The following is a 10993-nucleotide window of genomic DNA, read 5'->3' on the forward strand; positions in this document are numbered from 1 at the left end:
AGCTGAAGAGCAAATATTCTTATTTAGTTGTCTGGCATTTAGTTACAGGGGCATGGTTAGCACCCTGCGTATGCGGCTACAAATCACATCATTCATGAGAAACCATGAATAAAGATTTAAACGGAATGCTTGAATGAAGAACCATTCTAATCGATCCAGTGAGATTTCTGACTAGTTCTGTTCAAAATTTCATGAACGAAGCCACTTGTGACAGCTGATCTACATTTCCTGCTAATAGTTGTCCGCTGAAATCTGCACAACATTATGAGGGCCAGGATTTGCTGAGAAATTCCAGACACTTCCTGGTCCTAGAATAATTTTTTAGAAGCCAGCAGTTTCTATTATTATCCACTTTGTTCTTATGTGCATACCTGTTCTAGACAGTCTGTGTTCTCATATGCAGTGCATAGATACAGATAGAATAGTTGTTCACATAATATGGATGAACATTTGCAAAAACATAATATTCAGGGTTATCATTTTTATGTGGGGCAACAACTTTTTGATCGAAGGAGAGATCTGACCGCCATTCTGGGGTTGAGAAGAAATTTTCTTTCGTAGTTTCTTGCAACATTGAAAAGTGCTTTTTTTGAAAACCGCGTTTTTTACTTTTTGTGTGGTATTTTTGCCTTCTTTTGGATCATCGGCAGAAACAGATGAGACAGGCTGAACTCGATGGACGCATGTCTCTTTTCAGCCTCTGTGAAGATCTCTACCCAGAATTCCTAGCTGTGCTATAATAACCGCATACTGAGCAAATGCTGAGCAGTGCTTTATGGACCTTACTGAACAGGCAGTGGAAGGTTTTCAGTGATAGTTTAGCTTTTCACTATTACAAAAACAGGTCTTGGTTTGAAGGTGAACAACTGAAACGTAATGTGTGTTAAAATATGGTTTTAAAGAAAGTGTAGTAGATACCTGATACAGCCTTCCAGCAGAAGTAGTGGAATCTGATAGTCTAATAGAGGAAAGGACTTAAAGGGCCACTCCAAGCACCATAACCACTGCAGCTCACGGTAGTTGTTTTGTTGCCAGGAGTGATATGGCACACTCCCATTATAAGTAACCAAACAGGTTTTGAACAGTTCGTAATTTTACCTGGGGTCTGCCAGGTTCTGCTTCCCGCCTCCTACAAACGCCAGAAAGACAGAAGCCCCTGAGCTAAGCTTTCCATTGTAGGTCTTGGCTCATTGGCGGAGAGAGTCAGCTGATCATTCGCAGTCAATTAACTATGCCAGCTCTCCGGCATTGGTAGTGGAGGCGGGGAACAGTGGATGGCAGACCCCATGTTTTAAGCCATTCAAAAATGGTTTGATTTCTTAGAGTAGGAGAGGTGCCAGGGTACACCTGGCATCATAGTCACTGTAACAAGCTGTAGTGGTTATGGTGCACAAAGTATTCCTTTGAAGAACATGTGGAAAGGGTACTGGGTTATCCTGAAGAATATATAAAAAAATGTTATTATGCAAATATTAAAAAGACTATTTGATTATTTTCTATTGTTATTCACTGTTTCTATTCAGATATTTTTTATAAACATATATATTATATAAATAAGTTTTTGGTATGTTTTTGTTTTGTTTACATGGCATGCCATATTTGGATTTCTTTGTATTTGCTTTTTTTCGAAAAAAAAAAGCAATTTGCCACTTGTGCAGAAACCTGGCAAGTAAGGCAGTGAACACGTGATAGATTCTGATGATGTTTTAAATTTTTTTTTTGCCCAGATTGAATTTTATGAGCCTTTCTGGGACAGCGGGGAACCTCGTTTTGGCGAAAAAGGTGCCAAAGGCTGGTGTGCTTGGATGAAACAACAAGAACGAGGCGGTTGGATCACAATCCACAACCTGGGTAATTCTACACAGTGTAGCCTTCCGAGAGAAGACCTATGATTTATCTCCCTTTTGCAGTAGACTATTCATCTGATCTGTCGGTATCCACATAAAAAGTGGTGCCATCTTTAAAGTGAAACTCTATATTCAAAAACACATATCATATATTTTTTAATGCATATCATTTTTTTTTGCTAAAAACTTTTACTAAACTTTCTTTAAACATTTCCTAAGCTGTAAAATATCATACTTATGGCTGTTTTTAAGTATTGTTTTTTTCTATGCATCCATAATAACTGGTAACTTGCTATTGTGGACAAAAATTCTTATTAGGCTCAGCAAAGCACTGGATGACGTTGATTAAAAGCTGTTTATTTCGTGGTTTCCTTACATCAGATATGCATTAGCATACTCAAACAAGGATATTTATCTTCTTGGACGTCTGCATAAATCCATCTGTATTGCCACTATTAGCACTGTGCTACTGCTGGCTGTGTGACAGCCTTGCGGAGAAATTGTGCAGCCACTCTGATGTGTCTGGGGTTAGCATACTGTGTGTGTTGACCCCAGAAACAAGCATACAACTTGGTTTAATTAGTCTAGTTGGCTGATGGCCTCATATGGAGGCACTGCTACACAGAAGGGTGGAAAAAAAGAGTATCCCTAGAATTAAATAAAGGCTTCAGGTGCTGATTCTTAGCACCATCATCTCTTCAGCAATTAGAAGTGGTTGTGGTGTATAGAGTGCAAAAAAACAAACCACAAGAGTACTGAGAATGGACAACAGCTCAAATAGCCTGCCCTTCAGTGGGTCCTCGCTCAGATCTCCAACTAGTTTTAGCTCATCTTGTGTCGTTAAAAAAAAGAAACAGGCCATTTGCATATCAGACTGATGCCACCCAAAAGAGCAGAATGGAACCAAAATGCAGGCCAGCTCTCCCTGCACAAGAGATACAGTAACCCCAGACGATCGTTTCAACCTTGTTAGAGTATAGAGTGTTTATTGAGTTGAACAATGACATCTCGACCTCAGGATATACTTGATTTAAAAACTCTAAATGTACTTTTCTTGGTTAAATACTTTAATGTTTTCTGTAATGTTAAAGGGTTACTCCCTTGGCGAATTTCTCTGGTAAGGTGTCAAACCAGTGAATGGCCTTTGCAGAGCTGCAGAAGCTGATGCTGCGTTCATTCGTTGACTGAAAGTGTTACTTGAGCTCTTTCAGCCCATGAATGAATGAATGAATAATTGTCTGCTCACATAATTAACTCTTCTCGTTCTGGGATAGATGATGAGAGCTGGTGGTGGTGGAGTTAAATTTCCCTTAGCTGCAATAAATCAGTATGTGCAGCAATGTTACTATAAAGCTTCACTTTTAAAGTCCTTGCACCATGACCACTTCACAATAATGCATATTAATTAAATAGAATGATACTTCACCGGTACTCTCCGTAGTTCTTTGAGGTTAGATTGTAACTATTGCTGGTTTCTCTTATAGGAGAAGAGGATGACGACGAAGCGGAGGAGGATTTGGAAATAAAAGATAAACATTGTGCCAAAAATAAGATCTGGTTGGATGTGGAATGTTCAAGAGAAGCTAGGCAATGGATGCCGTGGCGACCTGACCCTGTCAAAAAGCAGACTGAGGAGGACTGTGAGGACCCCGAGAGACAGGTAAGACCATGCACAGCTTTGTGTCTATGCAATATGTACTTTATAGAAAAAAAAATACACTTGTACCTTAAATAATGTGCAGATAAGGAACACAGTCATTGTTATTGAAACTTGGGGTTCCATAGGAACAGTCAGTCCTACAGAAGTCTTGAAGTTCCGAGTGCGAGCAGGTGACAGGGTCAGTTAGCAAGGATCAGCAAAGCTCTTTATAAATACTAGTGTTTTAAATTGATCCATTAATCTAATATAACGCTAATATAAAGACTGGCAGAGGGGTGAGACATAGGGGGTGCTTAAAGTCAGGAGGAAAAGACCATAATTAGCGATAGACCATTTTACCCTGTAAAACATGTAGGCTAACTGACTATCAAAACTTTTTCCTGCTGTATCCGCCAGGTCCTCTTTGACGATCTGGGCCCATCCATGTTTAAGATCTCCAGCCCCAAACTGCAGTTCCAGCTCATCCTGTCCTTCTTACAGTTCCTTGGGGTCCCCTGTGGGTCTCGCCTTCCAGCACCTACCCTTTACCTCTCTCTGGATGAACCTTCCATCTTTGACCAATACCCAGTATATGAAAGGTTACTGACCTCATTTGAACTTCCTCTTTCTGGAATTTGTCCGGTTGGTCACTTGGACACCATAAGTAGAGGGAGATGGCTGGCTGACCATGGTAAAGAAGGAGAAGGCTTCATTCAAAATGTCTTCCAGGCTTCACTTTCACTTTTCCAAGGAGATGAGAAGATGAGACTTTCAGTCTACTGGCTACAATATGAAATTTCAAAGGTACAGCAACTTACTAATGCCGTATAAATTCAACAAGAGCCGTTGCACCTCTGTTAAAGGGAACACTTAATGTCTACCTCTCAGGCCATGTATTATTAGGCTTTCTTCTGATTTATAGTAGTGCATATTCTGTCTGTTCTGTAGAAGAGGCAGCTCACTGCACAATACTTTTTTTACCTTTTTTTTCAATATTTCATTTTTGGAGAATGGTGTGTTCTCTTACTGATAGTAAAATTATAATCCTGTAACAGAAGCCAATAATCGGAAAAGGGCAAAAACTTGCTCCAAATGGGTTCACGGTACAGTGAATAAAAAATACAATGAACAAGAGAGCACACAAAGATATAAACAATACTATTTTCATGAACCCAAGGCAAGTGTAATCCGAGAATGCACTAGGAATTGTATCGTACAGTGCTGGTGTGATTTTCACATGCAAGAAAAATTGAGTAGTTACAGCCGTACTGGATACCAAGTTGTGCATCTTACCACCGCATTTACCATAATGGTATCATAATATGTTTTGAGTGAGACACTGTACTGACTTGGAAACAAAATTGTATTTTAGTTGATTTTGATATGTTCTCAATCTTTTGAACTATTTTAGGAACATTTTGAAAATGTAAACTTGTGGGGAAAATACATTTTCCATTTCTAGTAGACCTTTCAGACTACTTTAGTTATAGACTCTCTTGTAAAGTGATCAGTAAACTGGGTGGTTATTGAGATCACCTATATTCTTAAAGGTTCGCTTTGGTTACCAAAACAACTTTAGCTTAATGAAGTATATTGGTGTATAGCTCATGCCTCTGAAGTCTACGTCTCAATTATCTGTCATTTAGGAGTTAAATCACCTTTTCTTCTGCCCATACAGCCCTAGTCACACCTCCCAGGGCATGAAAACTATGCTTTCATTTTCAATTCAATGCTGCTCTGTAAACTGAATTTAAGTCACATAGAGTGGTCTCGTGCAAGTTCTAGCAAGCTATTAACAGAGCAGGAGGTAAGAAATTCTAAATTAAAGGAACACTATAGTCACCTAAATAACTTTATCTTAATGAAGCAGTTTTGGTGTATAGAACATGCCTCTTAGATTTTACTGCTCAATTCACTGCCATTTCGGAGTTAAATCACTTTGTTTCTGTTTATGCAGCCCTTGCCACACCTCCCCAGGCTATGATTGACACAGCCTGCATGAAAAAAAACTGATATAACTTTCAGTCAGATGTAATTTACCTTAAACAATTGTTTCTCTTGCTCTGTAAATTGAACTTATTTCACATACAGGAGGCTCTTGCAAGTTCTAGCAAGCTATTAACATAGCAGGGGATAAGAAAATCTAAATTAAACAGAACTTTCAATAAAGAAAGGATAACCTTAAGACGACTCTTTACAGGAAGTGTTTAGGAAGGCTGTGCAAGTCACATGCAGGGTGGTGTGACCAGGGTTCATAAACAAAGTAAATTAACTTCTAAATGGCAGAGAATTGAGCAGTGCGGCTGCAGGGGCACGATCTATACACCAAAACTGTTTAATTAAGCTAAAGTTTTTTTGGTGACTATAGTGTCCCTTTAAAAAGACTGTGCAATAAAGGAACTATAAACATTAGATCTCACTTTACAGGATGTGTTTAAGAATACTGTGCACGTTACATGCAGGTAGGTGTGACTGGGGCTGTACAAACAAAGTGATTAACACCTAAATAACAGACAATTGACAGACTGCAGAGTATGATCAATACACCAAATTTGCTTCCTTGAGCTAAAGTTATTTTAGTGACTGTAGTGTCCCTTTAATTTTGCGCTTTCCAGTAATACAGTTTGTTTTACAGTAATGCAGTAACATTATTAGAAAACAGATTGGTCAAAGAGTCAGCGTGTTTACAATTGCAGCTTTTAAAATCTAATTTTACTGTATGTGTTACTGGATTATACCCTTAAACATAATGTTATAGGTGGCCCTAATTTCTGTTAAAAATAAAGGCTGGATGCATGTAAATCCCCCTCTCTGCTGGTTGATGACCAACTGTAAAGGACTGATTTTTTTTGACAGGTGGTTTTCTACCTTCAAGCACAGAAAAAGAAGAAGCTGAAATCTCAGGGCAAACGCAGCAAACGTCTAGCTAAAGCCCTACTCAAGGAAGCCTCCAGCCGGACCAGCCTGTCCCTCTGGAAGGAGTATGCATTACTGGAATGGCTATTGGGCAACACAGATGATGCCAGGAAGGTGTTTGATGCAGCCCTCAGCTTAGCGGGAAATAGGGGGTTAAAGGACCAGGAGCTCTGCAGCTTATGCCTGCTGTACGCAGAACTGGAAGGCTGCTTAGAAAAAGGTGCGGGAAGCCGGGCAATTTACATCCTCACAAGCCTTACAGAAAATACGCAGTATATTCCTTATACTGAACCAGTGCAAACTACTCGTGTTTTGAAAGCTCGCAAGGTGTATGAACATGCTTTGCAAGGCTGTGCAAGCGACCCAGCTGCCTCTGCTCTGCTCTGTATATCTGGCTGCTTCGCACTTTTCCAGTATCTCACTGTGAGTCTTAATGCTGCTATTGCAGTGCTTGTGCAAGCTACAGACTCATGCCCTAATGCTTCACACAAGGAAACACAAGACTTCTACAGCGCTCGGCAAGCAATCACATTGATGCACACTAATTTGCTAAGGTACCATACCAAGGTCAGTGTGTACCCCCTAGCCCCACTCAGAGACGCTCTCACAGCCTCCTTAAAGCTGTATCCCACAAATGTCTCTCTGTGGAAAACCTACATTCAAACTGAGAACAAATGCCACAATGTCAGTAAGGCCAGGAGATTTCTAGACAGCATCAGGAGGACAACAGACGCTCTTGAGCCTCGTCTGTTTGCTATTAAAGCAGAAGAAGACCGGAAGAAACTGATGGACTCTGTACAGAGGTAAAGAATTATATTTTTTTGCTTTATTTTTTTTTTTTTTTTTAATGTCCCAGTAATGTGAAATAACAATCTCACAGGCTGTATTTATCTGCCAGCGCAATCTATTTTCATGTCCTCCTGTCTTACTTGTTTGTTTGTCCACTATTATACATCATTGTGAAACATGTTGGAGCTTTAAAATAATAGCATTGTAGGAACAGGAAGGACAAGCTTGGACTGGAACTGCATTGAAGGGTAACTGTCCTAATCTAAATGTATGTTCTTACAGACTAGATTTGGGAGCGATACACTCATTCATCCCGGAGACTGGTTTATCCAATCGCATCAAAGCCCTGTTTGAGCACGCCCTGCGCTCGGACTACGGCTCCAAATGCCCCCTCCTTTGGCGCATGTATCTGCACTTCATGGTAAGCAATTTGGCTAGGTTTTAACCTTTATTTAGAAAAAGAATCAAGACTTTTTACAGTTTCTTGTTTTTATGTGTTGACATATATATGGTTTGCAACAAAGGACACTTTTACTGTTCGTAAATTATGGCCACCTTGGGCCGTACTTGCATACTCCATACAGATTCTGCTTCTACTTCTAGAATTTATAATCTCACTAAAGCACTTATATCATCCGTAAGGTCAATACATATGTGCACATGTTATACATGAATCTGTTTGCATTATAAATATTGCTGAATGTGCTATACAGGCTTACCCTTGCTTTCTGCTCCCCCTGCTAAGCATACATGGAGTTCAGATTATTTAATTGAATGCATTTGTAAATGGGCATACCCATTGTTCAGCTGGAATGTACTACATTCAGAATTTGTAAAATCCTGGAGTACATGAAGTCTGTGCAATGCGAGAGCCCTCTGTAACTCTTTTATAAAAGCACAGCATGCACTACTGAATGTCTATATAGGAAATAAGGCATAACTTTACATACAGATAAAAAGCCTGCAGAAATAAGAGAAAATTAAGCCTCCAATTGTTATCTGATCATCAAGATTTTGAATTGTTTGCACTTTAAGGCATTACTATAAAGAAAATTGTTACATATGTTCCAATTGGATCTGATTCAGTTTTTTATTTTTTTTTTATTTTTTACGTGAAGGTATCTTTGGGCCATCTAGAGCGTGGCAGGGGGTTGTTTTACAAGGCAATTCAGAACTGTCCATGGGCGAAGGTGAGAACTGATTAATTTATTTAAAGAAACTTTGTAAATATTGTAACCATGTTTTTTCGGTTGATGGCAGTATTGTTCCCTTCTTTGATCGATCAATAAAATGAGTTTTGCCACAATACCTTATTATACTTATACCTCTTACTAATTACAAGGTGGTCTCCCAAAGTGGAAGATTTTGCCAAAATGTGCTTTATACCTATAGGTAAGTGATAAAATAAATACATCTATCTTATTATATGTTTATGAACTTCAATTCTTACCAACCACATCCAAAAATTATAGCATTACAACTAGGGACAGATGGGACTAGAATTACGTATAGACCTGTCCATATATTTTCTTGTTCCTTGTTTTTTCTAAACGTGGATGGCAATTACTATGTAATATAAAATTAAAGAAAATGGTTAGGAGTGGCCTGGCTGTCGACTGAGCAGGTGGCGTTTTGCAGGGACTTCTCGACTAAACTCAACAGAAAACGCTGGAAACTACACCTTCACATTCATCCTTAGATTGAGATCCCCATACCTCTGAGGACACTATCCCCTTATTTTGGAAAGTGGTGTCCGGTAATTGCTGAGGGTGTATTTTGGACTTTTCCTGCCTGAAGCCTGCTCAATCAAGCGAAGCATGAGGATGTGGCTTATTTTCTGCTTTTTATTGAAAAGTCTGAGGGACCTTGGGGTTATCCCGATCCCTTACCAACTTGGATACTCCGTTATTTCCTGGTCCCTTTACTTTGGGCTCCTAGCAGGCTGAAATCACACAACCCCAATATGGCAACTACCCATTCCATATCCATGAGACAATAAAGGTGAGAAGAGTGGACACTTCAGCTCAACCCACCTGATGCCAGCCTGGTGTTCAGCGGTGTCACAGTCCACAGTTACCTTTCCGGGCAAGAAGCCAAAAGAGGTGCAATCACTGAGCACAGCCCACAACCTGCAGAAGCTATTTATAAGGGATTGTCTCTGGACTTTGCTCTGTGCAAACGATGGGGTGTAGATCCAATGATACCTCAAACTGCTTTCCATGAGCTGGGATTTAACCCTGCTCACACCACATTGTAGCAACGTGGATTTAAAATTCCATTTAATTTCCTGTATGCAGTGCTCTTTTTGAGCCCTACAAACGGAGCATTAGTCAGTCTGCGGCCAGTAATTCTGGACCCAACTGACAAACGATCCTTTAATGGAAGGACAACCATGACGGAATAATTCTGTCATATGTCGTTAAGGGGTAAATGGCTTACACCAGTGGCAAATTGAGAAGGTATTTTCATTACTGCCGCCATGTCTCTTGCCTTGCAGCACGGAATATGGTGAAGAGATCAGCATCCACTGAATACTTTTTATGTTTATATATATATATATATATATATATATATATATATATTTGTTTATGTTTGTGCTGTTCTTTTTCAGGTGCTGTATATGGATGCGGTGGAGTATTTTCCAGAAAAGCTGCAGGAGATTATAGATCTGATGGCAGAGAAGGAGTTAAGAGTCAGAGTGCCATTAGAAGAGCTGGATCTGCTGTTGGAAGACTAACCAGAGTTCCACATTTCCTGGTGGTACCATCATGGAGCAAATTGTGTACATTATTTATATATATATATATACAAACTTTTATTTTCTATGTTATACGATTAAATGAAACGCAGTTGCACTTGTTCTGCAACAATACCTTTTACAATTTTCTGAAAAGATTGATGTATATTTATTTATTCTTCTTTGTCTCTTTTGATGCAGAAGGTGTGTGTGTATATATTAATAAGACTTCACAGTATGGTCATTGACCTATTTCCTAGTGTTTACTGTGATAAGACTGAGAAAATCTGAATAAAAAAAAAAATCTGTGTCTAACCTATCAGACTTTTGACATTTGTAGAAGTACACTGTACTACACAGAGTATTTTGCTGTTCTTTAAAACCGTTTGGATAAACTGGTTAAATCTCGTCTATTGTACACTCTTTTTTTTTTATAAAGCAACCCTTTGTCTTTTGATAAATCAACCCGATTGAGATGCTGTGGCATGACCTCAAGAAAGCGATTCACGGGGGGCGGAGCCTGACCACTTAACTGAGCAGACGGAGACTCGAGCTCCTGCCAAACGGGCAGAAATCAGGGCACAATCGAGGACATAATAGCCCGAGAACTTACCAGAGAGCATCACCCACGTTGGGGGTGCTCTCCTGAATCCAGAGATTCCTCTTTAACGCCAGTCGGGGCCAGAAAAGCGGATCACTAAATGCTGCCTAAGGGAGTTAGTCGTGAAGAGACGCTCTATCCGACACTGGACCCCCTAGGTGACACAGCTGGTCTCCAATCTCCCCCCTCCCCCCCCTTTGGACCGGTGGGGGTTATCCCGGTCCCCACTGGACACGCGGACCGAAACTGCTGATGGGTTCCCTGGCCGCATCGCCTGCAGAGTCACCGACAACCCGAGGCAAACCTAAGATGGCCGCTCAGCAAGGGCCAGAGGCAACTGACACAAGCCCTCAACCATACACTCACCCCCTGGAAACCTTTTATACGCTATGCATGAACCTCTGGTCCATACTTCGCCACCGTGGAATGTCTCACAGCCGAGCAGCTAAAACGATCGCCTCGTG

At 40.2% G+C, this 10993-nt stretch overlaps 1 protein-coding gene across 1 annotated transcript in view; it reads left to right on the forward strand.

Annotated features, from left to right (window-relative positions):
• The window catches only part of NRDE2 (NRDE-2, necessary for RNA interference, domain containing), a 30671-nt gene extending 20702 nt beyond the window's left edge, over nt 1–9969 (forward strand). Inside the window, exons 8-14 of the mRNA XM_063439491.1 lie at nt 1728–1851; nt 3332–3507; nt 3904–4290; nt 6343–7205; nt 7474–7612; nt 8310–8381; nt 9803–9969. Coding sequence (XP_063295561.1) covers nt 1728–1851; nt 3332–3507; nt 3904–4290; nt 6343–7205; nt 7474–7612; nt 8310–8381; nt 9803–9928 — 1887 coding nt within the window. The 3' untranslated portion in view covers nt 9929–9969. The remainder of the gene's footprint in view (nt 1–1727; nt 1852–3331; nt 3508–3903; nt 4291–6342; nt 7206–7473; nt 7613–8309; nt 8382–9802) is intronic.
• Nucleotides 9970–10993: the final 1024 nt, after the last annotated feature.

This window comes from Pelobates fuscus, chromosome 13 (genome assembly GCF_036172605.1).
Source record: "Pelobates fuscus isolate aPelFus1 chromosome 13, aPelFus1.pri, whole genome shotgun sequence".
NCBI lineage: Eukaryota > Metazoa > Chordata > Amphibia > Anura > Pelobatidae > Pelobates > Pelobates fuscus.